The following is a 17519-nucleotide window of genomic DNA, read 5'->3' as shown; positions in this document are numbered from 1 at the left end:
CTGCTCGCTTCGATAGATTTCGCACTGGAATGCGATTTGTCATGCAAGATAAGCAAAATAAGCGAGATACGTAAATGCGAAACAAGAAAACCGACATCCGCATCTGCAGATATTTAAAAAATCACATCCGTAACATCCCTGATTATCATAAAAGTTAGAAACGAATGATCTTCGAAGAAAGTTAAAAGATAATTATACAATCTGCTCTGTTTGCGACCTCACTGAAACAAACCAGATAAGCTGTGGATCAAAGAAAGTGACTATGATTTAGTCAGAAGAAACTCGTCCATAAATTGGACACGGTTAACTTTAAAATATCGAAAACTCAATCATAATGAGGTGATACAATCAGGTCCCCCCTCTCCATACTTCACTGAGTTATCTAAGCAGCATATAGCGCGAAAAACTGGCATTCCCGGTGAGAATCGAATAAAAGGCAAATCTGAAGTTCAAGAAAAAATTACTCCGGATAGTCAAACCATTTTCTCCGGATAATTAATCGAGCCTCTGGAAAATCGTACCCTCGGGTAAATGAGTCTGAGCTGTAGAAAAAATGGGTTATTTGTTATTTCCGGCATTTATGGGAACAATCTGTGAAAATCTGTGATTTTTCAAAAATATCTGTCATCTGTGATCACAGATTCTGTGATTTGAAAAAGGAAAAAAATCTGTGATTCTACAGAAAAATCTATGAAAACGGCAACTCTGGTTATAACTGCTGCTTACTGCTTCACTTTCAACCTGCGTTCACTGTAGCTCAATGCAACCATAATACGCCAACATAAATGTGCTCTTTGGTCGAAGTATGCACAACTGACACCCCAGTCCTGGCACTTGACCACACTACACAGCCCAGATTTGAAATAAATAGTGTTTCACAAGCAAACACGGAGTGCATAAGGTTGCCATTGCTATGTTTATGTGGCCGGATGCAGGACAAAATGCAACAGGAAGCAAGTTTATAACGATACATAAACATGGAAATCATTTCACATCTGAGCAGTCTGTTTGAAAACTGGTTCAGTACACATCAGAAGCAAGGAAAAGGTAGGAATTAGTAATACTTGAGTGAAAATAAATCACGCGTTTTTTTACTCTAGTTTCAATGAATTATAACAAATTTTGAAAATAATGATAATATACTTTTTGTGTTGTTTTTTATATGTTAAATCACATTGCTCTGAGCTAATCTCAACAAAAAAACGAACGAATTGTGTTTTTCTGACAATCCACGCTCTATAGACCGTAACAAATAAAAAATCAGATGAAACAATGTCTGAAAAATATTTCGGTTGGGACAGAACATCTCTTCAACGTTTCTTGAATCGTTTCCCACTAAATGCAATCATGTTTTGATTATCGAGTTATTTTAAATTCAACTATTTGTCAACTTACGTCAAAGTGTCACATAATAATTGATCTCCGGGCTCGTCGTTTCAACGTTATGTTTTCGAGAAAACACATTTGAGTCTCTGATAAAATGAGTTGGTGGCTAGGGGCACCAAAATTTACAGGAATGGTTAAATAGCTGAATATTTCTTTTTTTTTCAGTTTGAGATTGAGCGGCCACACATGTGTTGACCAATGTAATTATGTTAACAGAAATGCTGCCAGAATTAACAGGAAAACGAGAATCATCCTGTGTCATATCAAATGATAATTCGCAATGACCAGAGAAATAACAGACTCGTCGGGTGTCACTATTGTGAGAACACCAATGACACTTCTCAGCGTCCCGAAGTCAATTTGGTGTTTGAAGTTAAAAAATAGAGTGGGTGGAACTACTAAATTCTACTTGAAAAAGAAAATTGTTCAAAAAACGACTTTTTATCGCTATTAGCGACGTTTTGGCGAGCAGCAACGAAATAATAATTATGTACTTTAATTGAATGATTTTGAGACGCCTAAAAGTGCCATTGGTGTGTCACAATAGAGACATCGGTAAGTTAGTTTAATTTATCGTCATTGTGGATTGCCATTTGCCGATAGCACGGGATGGTTCTAAATCTCCGATTATTTCTTCTAACACTGCAAGCAAGCAAACAATACATATTATAGTGTAATACACGCTACCAACACACGCACAACTAACCATGCCCAAATAGCTGAATAGTTAAAAGCGAAATCCCAACCACTTCGAGATTTGTAACATTTTATAGTGAAAATTGTGATATATTGTAAACTTTAGCGAGCAATACCATCTTGCTTACGAAGCCCATTCGTTCTAAGCAAACAAACTTCGCATCCTCAGTAACTTTAAATAAGTTGACTGTTTCACTCGGCTGGATAGTGTTGACACTGCTTAGTGTTTCCTATTGTACATCCAAGGGAACTGTTCAACAGCTACCAGCCAGTATGACGAGCAGCACCAGGCAGCTGTGAATGGCATCTCTTGATGCCGTCATCGACGCGTTTCATGTCCGCAGTTACGTGTTACAGCTGCACCTAACAACCGACAGCTCGTACACGCATGCTACCAAAGTATACATACTAGTCAAAGATAAACAAACGAAAGTCATATGGCACATGTGATTCCTTCATAGCTGTCCTGTCTCATGGTCTAGAAGCCATATTTTCAACTAACTGTACTCCCATGTCATCATTATCATCATCATCATCGCCATCATCGTCACCGTCAACAATAAGTGGGTCCCTAGCAATATAACGTCCATCAGGATAGTTCATGTTGATGAAATGTAATAAAACAAAATCACCTCTAGCTTAGAAAATGCTTTGCCTTTCTCACTGTAAACAATTTAGCTCTAACAGTGAAGTTTTAAATTTAGGTGCGTGTTGCAATGCACATAAGATGGTCTCCATATAGAAGAGTGGCCGAATTTCATATATAGGAAGTTTTGAACACATGATTTTGTAGTTTTTTAAACTATATTTTTATAATTTATCAATGAAATTTTCGATACATAAACCGGAAAATGTTGAAAAACGCTTCCTAAGTTACCTCTTTCAAAACTAAAAGAGAACAGTTTTTCTGAACATTTTGGAATATGTAAAGGGTGATTTTTTTGCTATTTGGTTTTTCGTGTATTCAGATTTGACAGTTCACGCGGGGATTCTGACAGCTGTCAAAGTCTAATGTACTCAGTTTGGTTTGCCATTTTGCCATGAACAGACTTACGCCTGAACAACGCTTACAAATAATCCAAAAATAATGCCTGAACAACGTTTGCCGAAAATTCACTTTTTTACCGGAAAATTTTGTTCAGTGACGAAGCTCATTTCTGGTTAAATGGGTATGTTAATAAGCAAAATTGCCGCATTTGGATCGAAGAGCAACCAGAAGCAATACAAGAATCGCCAATGCACCCAGAAAAATGCACGGTTTAGTGCGGTTTACACGCTGGAGGCATCATTGGTCCGTACTTCTTCAAAGATGATCAAAATCGCAACGTTACGGTCAATGGCGCTCGCTATCGCGCGATGATTTCTGATTTTTTTTGCCGGAAATGGGAGAGCTGGGTCTTGTTGACATGTGGTTTCAGCAAGACGGAGCAACCTGGCACAAATCGCGCGAATCAATGGACATATTGCGGAATGAGTTCGGTGAGCAATTCATCTCACGAAATGGACCGGTGAATTGGCCGCCTAGATCATGCGATTTAACACCGCTAGACTATTTTTTGTTGGGCTACGTTATGTCTCTCGTCTATGCTGATAAGCCAACAACAATTCCAGCCTTGGAAGACAACATTACACGCGTTATTCGCGAGATACCAGCCGAAATGCTCGAAAAAGTGACCCAAAATTGGACTTTTCGTATGGACCATTTAGAACTTAGCCGTGGCCAACATTTGAATGAGATTATCTTTAAAAAGTAAATGGCATAAACCAATTTATCGGATCAAATAAAGATTTCATACAGTTTTGTCATTTTCATGCGTTTTTTTAAAGAAAAACCAAATTCTCAAAAAATCACCCTCTATATGTAAAATCCTACTAAAACTGTTAAGGTTTGTTTGCATACAATTGGGTTGTTGAGCTACTCACGGATTTCTGATTTTTATATATCAGCTAAAAGCATGCAATTTTCTGAGCAAAACGTGATTTTCAAAATTTTCTATCATTTTCTATCAATTTTTGAATGAAGAATTTAAAATCGCTCTAAATCGCTACAATGACAGTTGGTATATGGGCGAAGTGTCATTGTAGCTATTTCGAGCAGATCTCGAGCAGTTTTAAGATGTGATTCAAAATGTGAATTACAACGATAGAAAATTTTTGAAAATCACGTTTTGCTTAGAAAATACAGCTCTTTCAGATGACATAAAAACTGATATAGCTAAACAACCCGATTAAGAGCTGATTGAATTAGCTTCTTAAAACTGAAGAGTATTTGATTTCAACCCTGCAGAGTCTCCTGCAGAAGGCGTAGACAATATTTGGAATTTACCTAATTTCAATCTTCAAAAACATCAAATGTAAGCACGTGTAAGCACAGCTCCTAATAGTGTGCCTGAAAGCCCTGTTTATGCTCCTCAAGAATCAATTTCAAAAGTTTTGCGGAACATTTGCTTTTTTGTAGATAAAGATGATTAAAAGTTTGTTATTTTTTCTGTATATTATGAGTTTTTGGGTGCTTTATCAACGAAATTCTTCGTATATCACACCAATTTGGTCCAGAACACATTGAGTATGCGTATAATTAGTATAATTAATCGTTTGTATACATTGACGAGTTTTTTTTTATTGTTTCGAAAAAAACTGAGTTATGCCTCAATTCACGTGGTTTATGGACAGCCCCTTGTCTCTATAAAACTTCTCCAAATTATAAAAACATCTACAGTAGAAAACTAACAATTCGACAATAAATAAAATGATTTTGGCCGTAAATGTTATTTTTCCGACCATTGTGCAATGTGACATATACTAGTTTGTCCCAAATTAGGTTTATTTGGTTTATGGGTTGTTTCTGTATATTTGTATAATATCGCTTGGTTACATTCAACACAATGAATATGTAGTGTAATCGTAAGCCGTAAACAGTCGGTGCTGCAACTGAAACAAATCAAAAACACGTTGAACTTTTGCTGAAAGCAAAAACAAGTATATACTTCTTCTATTAAGAATTGGTATTGAAATTAAATTAAATGAGCTAGCCCTGCCCTCCTCAACATGACAGAGAGGACGGCGCAGACTTAATTAGTTTTTGCCCCAGGCGTCTTCGAACCGTCACGTTACAAGACTTATTACAGTAGCATATCCACAGCAAATCAATTTGAAACTGAGCAGCAGCTTGCCAAGCTCGAAAAAATACGGCTGAATGCCGAATACTTGACCATCCTCAAGCTCAACGAGTGTTAACCTTCTAATATCAAAATGTCTACGAATCAGGAACAAATTAACAATGAGCTATAGTTTTTACGCACCCGGTTTGAAAATGATACTCGGAGTTAATCGATACCTCTAATATGTATTGCTTTTTATAAAGTTCTTAAACAAGAATATTTTGTTGTATTTCTATAATCTATGTACGATTACCTACTATTTTGTACCAGTCGATCATTTGATTATTAATTCTATACATAAATTGTTGGATCATTTCATTATTTCAAGGTGGAAATAAATATAACGCCATTTTGAAAAAATACTTTTCTAATCAAATAATTTGCGATGAAACTTAAAGGCAAATATGATTAGTAATGAGTTGTTTTGCCTTTATTCTGTAAAACCTCTTGAAGCCGCCTTGGCATAGAATGTATAAAAGATTTCAGCATATTGGGAGTAATTTTAGCTTACTTGTGGATGGTGGCTTTTTTCAGCTGTTCATCAGTTTCGAATTCCATGTCCTGTGCAAATAAACTTACTGATAACTTTCCCCATTCATTCTTAAAAGGATTCAAGTCCGAACTACACGATGGCCAACCCATTAAGCCAACATAATGGGCCTCTAGAATTTTTGTGTGTTACCGGCTGTCTAGAATAAAGCAATATATTGCTGAAAACTAACATTTTCGTTCATAACTTTTTCCATGAAAGAAAACAAAGCTTTCCTTAGCCATACCCAGTATTTCTCGGAATTCATTCTGCCTGATATAAAGCATATGGGTCATTCCATGTCAAGTGTCCGTGGAAATGCATCAACCATCTCCGATTTTGACCAAAATTTGTGAGTCGATGTATTTTGAGCAGGAACTTATAAGTACAAAGTGTTGTATCGATTGGTGGACCCCTCGGCCAATGGGTCTGCCTCCACTTTTTGCGATTTTAGCAAAACACCTTTTTTTGTGAATATCTCGGGATCCTGAAGAGCTACAGGTGATATTGATATATCATTTTGAAGGGTTTTAGATGTAGAATCAAACTAAGTGATCAATTTTTTTCTGCAGTGTTGCCAACATTACATTTTTTCGATTCAAAACTTAATTTGCAATTTCCTCAAAATACCCCTCCTTCGATTTTGATTTTGACCACGCCAATGTGTTTAGCAGACGATTTTACATAGGAATCGCTTATCAGTAAAAAACAAAATGTAGCGTTCCAGAGATACAGCATTATCAAAATTGCAAGATTTTGGATTTTGTCTACGCACGAAAGCGCTTCTACATAAATTGCTGCATTCTTAATGGTATCCTAGCAGGCGTTTGTGTAATCGAAGAGTTGTTCCTTAGAGGAGCATCCGTTAATGATGTCCGTTAATGCAAAAAATCCCGTTCTAGAATCATTTTCACGAAAAGCTACAGGAGAGTTTTGGTTACACTTTCCACATGAATCTTCATTTTATTGGTTTATCACATTGTAGAAATCATCCTCTCTCAATTTAAAACCGTTTCCTAACATGCGAATGGTCATGTTTTTTCCTGATTTAAGGTTTGCTATGATTTCAAAATTATAAACAATGTGTCTCATCACGGGTGCAGTCATTTCATTCTTGAAGATGGTGTGTTTAATTGGATTATATTTAAAACAAATTTGTGTCGCTGGAGAACGGTATTGGTTATCACAGCAGCTTACGCGATGAGATTTACTAGCTACTGAGGGAGCATGCATAAAAGACGTTGCTTTTTTTTATCCCCTTCTCCCTCTCCCACCGTAGCATTTCGTCACAAAGTCAGACCCCTAAAGATAATTACGTAGTATCATAACAAACTCCACCCTCACCCCACCCCATTGACTTTTTTTGCAAATTTTATTACTAAAAACATACATTGTATCATGAATGAATAAGACAAGACAAAAAATTAAAAATGCCCATAAACAAACGAAGCCGTGAAAAAAAAAACAATTAGAAGAAATCCAAATTTTTTGATTTCACATTTGCTATGTAGCTTGGCTTGACCCCCTAGCCTCACCCTCGTCAAATTTCGTCACAAAACTGCTAGTCGTTGCATGTTCGAGTCCCGGCTCGGGAGAAGACTGTTATTTTATCAGTAGGAATCAGTGACTGCGAAGCCTGTGTCAAATAAACAGAACAGAAAAAGCCACCTTCGCTCTAATCCTGGGTAAGAAGAAGAAGAATATAGGCAGATGAATGTTATGATAGACTTACTTGCTCTATGACGTGCTATGATATGAGAAAATTAAGATATTCGGTTATGATAAAATATTTTGGATGCATTCGAAGTTTTGTTTAAGCATGTGGCCTTGAATGTAAACATGCAAAATGGTTTCAAAATTCGGATCATGGACAAAAGTGTACATTTAACAAAAAACAGTTTGAATTTAAATACGAAAAGTGTAGCCAAAACTCTCCTGTAACCTTTCGTGAAAAGGATTCTAGAGCGGGATTTTTTGCGTTACATCATTAACGGATGCTCCTCTAAGGTTCATCTCGTCGATTACACAAACGCCTGCTAGGATACCATTTAGAATGCAGCAATTTATGTAGAAGCGCTTTCGTGCGTAGACAAAATTCAAAATCTTGCAATTTTGAAAATGCTGTATCTCTGGAACGCTACATTTTAATTTTTACTGATAAGTGATTCCCAGTCCCATTGGCCGAGAGGGCCACCAATCGGTACAATACTTTGTACTCATAAATTCCGGCCCAAAATACATCGACTCACAAATTTTGGTCCAAATCGGAGATGGTCGATGCATTTCCTCGGACACTTGACATGGAATGACCCATATTGGAGTTTTTCTTGTGTTATTAATGCCTGTTTAAACAATTACGGCAACTCCTCTGAATTTGCGAGGTTCACTCGTCTCCTGAAACATCGAATCGTCAAGAACGAACTTTTTCATCTCTGGAAACCTCTTCAGACCATTTTGCATTTCAGAATTGGTTTGGAATCTGCAAGTTATACTTCCGAAACTTATCGAGAATCTGTCGCAGGGTGAAAAATTGATTTGTCGTGAAACGCACCTGTCGAAAACTAGTCTGGTATTCGCCGATAAAGGACCGTTAACGGTCTCAATTTGAAGAACAGAATACGGGAGAGCACTTAGTATGGGAGTTGATCAACGTAATGCCTCGATAGTTGCAACAATCCAGTCGATGGTCCTTCTCGTAGACTGGGCATATAAGGCCTTTCAACCAGTCGCTATTTATCCTTCCAGATCCTCAGTGTGATCTAGTGCATCGTGCATCGCATAGTACTCCCGCTCGCTTCACGCTTTTAAAAGTTCGGCCAAGATACTATACTTCCCAGCGGCTTTGTAGTTATTCAGTCGGCTAATCGCCTTTTCAACGCCCTGTTTAGGTGGCTCCAAAACTCATAATTCTCATCCCGTTTTTGTTTTGCTCATCTTGCTTGTCACGGTTCAATGGCGCCTTAAAATGCTTCTTCCACGAAGCTGCAAGAGTCGGCTTGTACGAAAGCAGGTTGCCGTCCTCAGACTCGGATTTAAGGAGGAGGGGGGGGGGGTCAGGGGACCCGGGCGGTAGGTTATTTTCAGATTTCAAGAAAAAATTTCAGGTTTTCGACAACTGTGCGGTCATGGTTAGTATCTCGTTCAGTAACATTGGAGTGCCGACCGTCAATCAGTACGTGATCGATCTGGGAGCAGGCTGCTCAATTCGAAAACCTTCAGGAGGAAAATGAGATCTCACGTAGAACTCATCTTTGTAGATGTGGTACTTGGAAGAGGTGTGTGCAATAGGGTCTACTGCATAGAGTTCCCTTTCTCCAGAATTTAGCCACCGTACCTCCTGAATCGTTGCGATTTCGACCCCTTATCGCTGTAGTTCTCAGACAAGCAAGCCGGCTCGTGTCGGTTCATAGAGAGATCGGGTGTTCCAATTTCCAACCGTCTACCGTTGTCTGTGTCCGTGTTCGTAGCCTAAGTCTTTGCTGATTTCTAATTCCGTTGTTCGTGGTAAGGAGAGGAGCAATTCCACAAAAAACGGGCATCCAATTTAATCGACCATTTTTGATTTGGTTGAAACTTTGCCCAGACGTTTTTATAGGAGAAAGATGCCATTTTGTGCTGTTAGTTTAATTTTTTGGAACACAAAAAATTATAACTTTTTTTTCTTGATTTCTCTATTATCGGATCAGTTGCATTGTTTAGGTAATCTTTCGTAGTTTTTTAGAAAAAAAAAAACATTAGATTACTGATCAATGAGCTTATTTATATAACTGATTTTTAATTTTTCTTCGAACTTTTTTTCAAAACAAAAATATGTTTATTGGTGTAAATTTATAGAGTGTAATTTTTTTTGGAAATACTAAATTATTATCTACAACTTTGTCGAAGACGTCACACCGATCAAACAAACCGTTTGGGCCCCAAAAATATTTATAACCATCGATACCTTCCCAAAATAGCATTTTTCATTAGCTTCTCAAAAATGAGTCATGTTCGAAAAAATTAAACCGATAGCACAAAATGGCATCTTCTGCCTATGCAAAGGTTCAGCCAAATTAAAAATGACAATTAAAAAAATATTGAAACTGGGACGTTTTTTTGTGGAACTGCTCAGAAGGTTTAGTATAAAAACCCTACCAGGGTCGCGATACCTTTTATCCTGTAAATAAGGCTGCCATAATAGGTGTAGCTGGCGGGATACAGCATTTCAATGATTAAACCGCTCGCTCCAGGTCTGACGCTGTCATACGCCGCCTTTAACATGGGTACACAGCCACATACGATCCCTCCTTCTCAGTCAACATTCGATCAAAGTTTCCACCGGGAGTTAGTTACTCGATCTGCGCTAAAGTTACACGGCAGCTCATGGAAGTTGGAATAGGAGTGGCTGGATAGAGGTGATTGATCACATAAGGGTCTCAAGTTACACGTATCCAGTCCTTTACCAACCAGATCAGATCATGAAATTATATAAAAATTTGAAGAAGACACGAAATACCGGGAAGCAAGAGCTGCCGGAAAGAGACTTCACCGCCATGAAAATAGAATTTACTATCGCATACCTTCGAGAAACTTCTATAGACACAACCAGGGAAAAAATGTACTGAGCGATGACAGTTTTTTGATGACATCCGAGAGCGTCTCTCTATGACAGTGTTGGTATTGGCAAAATAAAGACAGCCGAAAGATAAAATATATTGCGACTATAACGTTTCCGTCTAGTTCCCCATTCATGAATGTTTTTTTTCTCTTTGCTGGTCACCTTATTCTCATGTCGACGATAGCATGTATGGTTGTATATAACATTCGGTATGCGATACACACATCCTTCAGTGCACAGCCGCTTAAATGCCGAGTTTTCTTTTCTTTGCACGAAGGCTGTAGATGAGGAGCCGAGCAGTTTTTACGCGTCTTCTTCCCACAGCCTTTTTTAACAGCCATCACACGACATCCATCATAGGCAAATAAAAAAAGAGAGAGAAAATGTCTCCGGTGGATTCGGGCTGTTACCGGCACGCGCTGTTTTTGTAGTGCGGACACGAAAGTCTGTATAAAAAACAGCTTCTTCTCTTTTTTACATTCGCAATCCCGAAGACATCCTCCAAATAATGTAGAATCGATACACGGAGTACATTTTTCGTTTCGTCTTGTGATGCTCTGTTGCCAATACGTTCTCAATGTGACTACCAGCGCGGATAGCTATCACGAACAAACAGCAACAACTAAAATATCCCTGAAAGACAGTAAAAAAAATGTACAATTGGGATGCCTGAACACGACACGGGATGATTAACGGATTCAGAAACCGGATCATGCCAATTCCTGCCATGTATAATAACTGTGAGAGGATTACTCGATTACTGATGAGTCGCAGGTGGACAGGCGTTGGAAACAACCCTTTAAAATGGTGTTGAACGGTGAGAAAAGTATGAGAGTCGCCAAGGAGAACAGGTGAGAAATTGGGGATGATGGTTAAGCTGTGGATCCGCCTACGTTGGACTTCTTTTAATTTTATTTATTTATAAGTCTTCGAAAAAATATCGTACAAACTGTTCTAATGGCTACTTATTCTAAGTTTAAAGGTAGGTTTGGACAAGTTAAAATCATAATAGTTCGAAACATTTTTGAAATTACGACAACAAACATCAAAAAGGTTGTTTTGTGCAAAAAGAGTGCGGTGTCTAGTGATCCGGAGAAAATCACTTCGTCTGGGGAGCCTACCACCAGTTAAATCGAATGTGGCTAAGTAATTCTGGACTATCTACATTGTTTTCCATGTGGTCAAAGATTAGGAGATGTTGTAGCATGGTCCTTCTACTTGACTGAGTTTGTAGATGTATGAGAGAGCAGCGTTGTTCATAGTGTGGTAGTCGCTCTGGATCATTCCACGGCAGTAATCGGAGGGCATAACGAGGGAACTGACGCTGCACTCGTTCGATTTGATTTGATGGTCTGAAGCAAGAGGACGGGCTCTCGCACTTGCTGTTCTACATAACTACCGTCCACATAAGCACAGATGATGGTTATAAATAATAATCAAAAAAAGTATCTGCGAATTCGATTCTTTGTAGAAGAATTGAATTGAAACATTGCCTATTCACAATACCTAATTCCATTCTATTAAGATGCTCAATAAGGAACTCATTTTTTACACAAAAAAACTTTGCTGAAGACTTAAGAATCGATTGGATAGAGTATCAGGATACTGGCCTATGTACTCCATGGTTTAAGCACATAGCTGTTGTATTTTACACGAAAACACTTGTGTATTACATGTACATTTTTTCAGATTTTGTATAAAAAGTGTATTGAGGTACTTCATCAAGCGAAATTTTCAAAAAATGGCTGAATTCATGAAATTATCACGATAGAAATTTCTTGTCTTGTACAAAGTTCCATAATTTACAGCTTTGTCGAAAACTACAAAGCTCTAACGAGTTACAGAAAAAAATGAATTTGCTAAGTTGAGCATCACATTGAAGCCTCAAAAAATTATACTGCAAGCTGGGAATTTCAAGCGCAACTTGTAGTTGTTCGTGTTTGTGCGCAATATCTTAGATAATGCCGTGCAAGTGTAGGCACCGAATCATGCAGTGCACATCAATTGAATCAAAAAAGACTTTCAACGACCTGTTTTTTGTCTCTTGGTCATCATATAAAATTCGTTATATGCTAAATAAACTTTTTGGTAGAATGATTTTGATAATTTTTTATAAGCGAAAATGTAGGGAATTTTTATCACATATGGAGAGAATTCAATCAGTTTTGATTATCCCAAAATCACGTTTAGGTAAATTTAGTAGTTAATCAAATAATGCGTTACACGTTAACGTTCTTAAACGTTATCAAAGGCCACTTACTTTATATTTAAAATATACTTACTTATAAGCTCTGTGAAGACAGCATTCACCGTTTAGGTAGATTAGGTACATATTTTTCTGTAATGTGTTCATCATATTCTTCTCTCCTCAAAGCGCTCGCAATCTAATGGAAGTTACGTGACCTTATCCACAGTAGAACCAACTATGTCCGGCAAGTATAGCTGCGAAGTGTCCGCGGACTCACCTTCATTTCACACAATGATCGTGTCCAGCGAAATGGAAGTTGTGGGTGAGTATGACAGCTACCATAAAGTGAAATAAACTCAGTATAATAACAATATAATCTCAATTCTGATCAGAAGTGCCGTAGCAAAACTTTAATTCTTTGTTATAATGTTTTCAGATGTTCCGATCAGTAAACCCCACATTACAGGTCTTAAATCTTTCTATCGAATCGGGGACCTGCTGACCGGTAACTGCTCCTCTCATAACTCAAAGCCTGCGGCTAATTTGACCTGGTTCATCAATAGCAATGAGGTTAGATACTGATATAAAAGTGTTTCCTTCCATAAAATAGATAATTGTTCTATGAATTTTAATAATTATATTTAATATTTAATTAATTATCACTTTTTGTTGTTGATACAAAGCACACTCATACAAATACAAATATTTAAGGTAAACCCGAAACAAACAGTGCCATACGCTATTTGGAAAAACCCAGAAACAGGACTGGAAACATCCACGCTTGGATTGTTCTTCCACATCACACAGCATTACCTTGGACGAGGTAAATTAAAGGTAACATAATGTAGTTTAAAATACGTGAATGAAAATAAATCACTTCCAACTATGTTTTCTTTACATGTTAGTTCACTTGCGTTGCCAGGATTCACAGCGTCTACGAACAGCGCACGGAGCGATTCGTGGAAGATGAACAACCTAACATCCTAGCTTCAGCTTCGGCCTCCCCTCCACTTGGGATGAGTATAAATTATATTCATTCTCTGTACGATCAATTTCCGGCTTCCTCCTATCACCACCATGACCACGGCGGTAGTGGGGGTGACTTTGACAATCAAAACAGCGACGCGTACATGACACAATTACAAGGTAATTCGAGGCAGTGATGTTTGTTCTGTGTGAAATCAAGCTTGTCGAGACTAGATCAACAAATTGTACAAAGCAGCTTGTCTTTGAGGTTTAATATAGTCGATATAATCAGTAAAATTATTCGGAAATCCTTCTTGAACCCGGTGTTTTTTTAGAACTGTAACAATTTCGCTGCCTCATACGAAAAATTCACTTCTACTTCAAATAGCACGAAAATCACAGAATAAATTATCACAGATAGTACAAGTACTTCGGTGAACACATTTGCTTTCTAATGCTCCTCTTAAATGCCTATTGTCACTGATTTTTCTGTAATGTCGTACCTACATACCAAAGTGACAATCACATGAACACGTTGCTATGCCATTATCCGGATCCAGCGGCTTTTGCACACTTCAGTTAGCCCGTTTCTTCGTTCCGAAAGTAGCTGTAAATTGGTATGGCACCTTCTGGCAAGCAAGGAGATACTTCCGATGTGTGCTGAATTGTCCGATATATGACATTAATCATTCCTCTTTTTTTTCTTTCAACGTTTTGCTGCCCTGCTCTAGACATGTCGTCGTCATCCGCCAGTTCCAGCCGGACACGATCGCCAATGACCATCAGCAGCCGGCGGCAACCATTACGGCCACTTCTACTGCTAATACCAGCTCACAGTGTTATTATGCAAATGGCATTTTCAATCCTGCTGCCATTGCTACGATCCATGTTTGATTGTGTCAACCGGAGAGCAGCCAGGAGGAAACCCTCCAGTAGCAACAGCATCAGCAGAAGTTGCGGTGGACTTCAACAGGGTCTAATCAGCATTTTGCCAAAGTCCTTCTCCTGAGAGTAGTCTGCACACATCACTGCACCCTGCGCGCCACCCAGAACCAACCAGTCATCGACAATGGCAATAACAAACCCCATCATCACCCTGATATGCACTATCGTGAATAGCGACTAAGAGTTGCTGATGCTCGTTTCGTGTGTCCGGATTCCTATAAGACGGTCAGTAAATACTGTACAGTGGAAGCGTTTAATAAAGCAGCAGGGGTTCCCTTTGGTTTACTTTTCCAAAAAAGCAGCTTTCGATGCATGTGTTAAATAGACCGCTTCGCTGCAGTTCAAGTTTCCGTTTGGCAATCTAACAGTGGAACTACAGCAATAACCTAAAATGAAGATGTGTATGCTTTCAAGTTTATTCAGTTCTTTTTGGATGTAAATTTTCTTATATTAGTTAGTTTAAGTGCGAAAATGTTTTTCAAATCGCCATGTTTGGTTATATAAATAACAAGTTGCGGTAATTTTCTGTATTAGGAAAATGGCTGATTAAATTGATAACGCTTCTTCAACGAATAACATCACGTTGGGTATTGAACGTCTTCGCAGTGGTTGTCATCGACAAGTTTTGCATAATACAACTGCAAAAAACCAAATGCGTTCGATACCCTATCTGAAAACAAGCAGGAGTGCATACATTTTATTTTTGATAAAAACATGAAAATCGTTATATTATTTTCATCATACTTTCTTATTTAACTTTATCAATTTCATTAAAATATACAAATAGCTAACCGAGCTAGCTTTAAGATTTTTTTCAAGAAAGAATCTACACAACTTGTATTTTCTGCCAGAGTCATAACGTTATATTTAGCATATTAAAACACGTCAAAATGTCAACCGATTTTGATTTCAAAACATTTTCGGCATATTGTGGTTAAATTTTCAGCAATTTCTAATTTTTTTAAAAATATGCTGATCAAATGACCATGCGTCCCCTTTTATATCAACCGATGCCGTACACTGGTTCAAGAAAAAGTAGACGCATGATCATTTTAAATCCAAAAATTTTTCGTCTATTTCCAGTCTTTTTTTTTTCATTTCGTCATGTTGTCAAAAGCTTTGAATGGACTCGTTCCACCAACTACTTTTAGAATTCCTTCCCCTTGTTTACTGGAAATAATGAAATAGTCATGAACCTAATTATCATATTGAGGGTCGTCCACCTTCCACGCGGACACAAAAATCGTCATTTCAGAGCCTCCCCCCTGTCCCCCCTCGTGAACAAGCGTGGAAATTTATCGGGTGTCGGTAGCAGCGTTGCCAGGTATCCAGATTAAGCTGGATTATCCAGATTTTTGAACATGTATCCAGGTAGACAGCTTTGATGTCCAATTATCCAGATTTTTCATGGATGATCCAGATTTTATCCAGATTTTATTTCCTCTGTTCCGCAAAAAGGTCATCACTTCAATTTTGGCGCGAAATTTTGCAATTTTGTCACCTCAAATTTTGCGTACCTCAAGACTTTTATCCGAAAAATTAACCTTTCACCCCACGAAATGACCGCCAGATTTTTTCCAGATTTTTATTTTGCCTTTTCCAGATTTTTAAAAAAATGACCTGGCAATGCTGGTCGGTAGTAAAAATTAAATTATACCAAACATTTCAGTAGCAATCGAAATCGAATACTTGTTGGACTCTATTTTATTGAAATGTTTGCCAAATTTTCGGATATTAGGATTTCTACATTACTAAAACCCTACTGAAAATTCCATCAGTATATACTTAACCTGTTGCACAGTATTTCAAATTTATTTCCTTTTTTATTCTTTTCTCAGACTCATCCAACCGATGAAACAAATTGTGTAAAAAGCCGTAAGGAGCAGATCGTTTGAAATATGGACGTTTAATGTAAATATGCTATCCTGACAAGAGAACGACATTGCCAGCCACCGGTTGCAATGTTTCGACAAACCATACATCGATTGCAATAATGGGAGCTGTAGAATTTTAGGTGGCGAAGGATATTCATTCGTTTGGATACGAACCAAAACAAGTCAAAGTGCTCCATATACGGCTCACAGATAACTTCCTGTGAGGCTCTGCTGAACATAGCAGGTGTGGCTGCTTGAAAAATGTCACAAGACAAGTTCACGAATAGATAGCAGTTGACTGCATTGAATGACCGACAACACGATTTGTGGATAAATGAGTATGGTGCAAAAACGCCTGACGCTTGCTTGTATAATTGACTAGGCACTCGTTCACCAATTGTTCACTCGTTCGCCAATTGTTCATTTTTCATATAGAATCTTGAAATATTCAGTACATGCGGTGTTTATAGTCTTAATTTATTGGAAAAATGTCTCACAACAGTAAGTTCGTAATTTCAACATATTTTAGTCAAATTAGTAAGATATAATTCAAAAACTTCGGTTGTTGCATAGCAAGTTAATCATCTACCACTCATGGTAATCTGTAAGCAATTGGCCTTTCATCAAAATAGAACAAGATTGAAACTGTAAATGCACAATAAAAGATATAAACGGTTCCATTTTGCATTGACTTATATTCTTATTTCCACATGCAAAATTTCAAAAGAAAAATAAATTTTGACTACAGTAATTTCAGCGCATATTTATTCTCAATGCAATTAAACAAACGTAATGGTGAATGGTGCTTCTAACTCCTTCAATATAAAATCAGAGCATATTTTTCCCATCAAAAGCTCTAATGAATGCTCTGTGTATTTTCATCACTAACCAACAAGATAACGGCGTACATTTGTAGATACAACTACTCTCCACATGAGTCCTGCCAGTTCACAATACCAAGACAAACTAAAAGAGTAACAATGATGAACTATGCGTTAATCCACTTTATCAAATACTATTTTCAAAACAACAAGACATGAAACACATCGGTGACGTGTGTAGTGTAGAATAATATTTGTAGTTAACTAATGATAAAAATTATTGTGAAAAATAAAGAAGTAACAAAAAGAATGGCATCTTATAACCATTATCGTACATAGAGATAGATGGCTATTTT

General features: G+C 37.6%; 1 protein-coding gene across 11 annotated transcripts in view; it reads left to right on the top strand.

The window, feature by feature from the left end:
• LOC129726538 (uncharacterized) overlaps positions 1-17505 on the top strand; it is a 54247-nt gene extending 36742 nt beyond the window's left edge. For all 11 annotated transcript variants that reach the window (XM_055683366.1, XM_055683360.1, XM_055683367.1 and 8 more), the window contains 6 exons: positions 12744-12879; positions 12994-13127; positions 13269-13391; positions 13463-13703; positions 14255-14693; positions 16307-17505. In XM_055683366.1, the coding sequence (XP_055539341.1) occupies positions 12744-12879; positions 12994-13127; positions 13269-13391; positions 13463-13703; positions 14255-14532 (912 nt within the window). In that variant the 3' untranslated portion in view covers positions 14533-14693; positions 16307-17505. The remainder of the gene's footprint in view (positions 1-12743; positions 12880-12993; positions 13128-13268; positions 13392-13462; positions 13704-14254; positions 14694-16306) is intronic.
• The last annotated feature ends 14 nt before the right edge of the window (positions 17506-17519 follow it).

This window comes from Wyeomyia smithii, chromosome 3 (genome assembly GCF_029784165.1).
Source record: "Wyeomyia smithii strain HCP4-BCI-WySm-NY-G18 chromosome 3, ASM2978416v1, whole genome shotgun sequence".
NCBI lineage: Eukaryota > Metazoa > Arthropoda > Insecta > Diptera > Culicidae > Wyeomyia > Wyeomyia smithii.
This window is presented reverse-complemented; position numbering and strand designations above follow the sequence as displayed.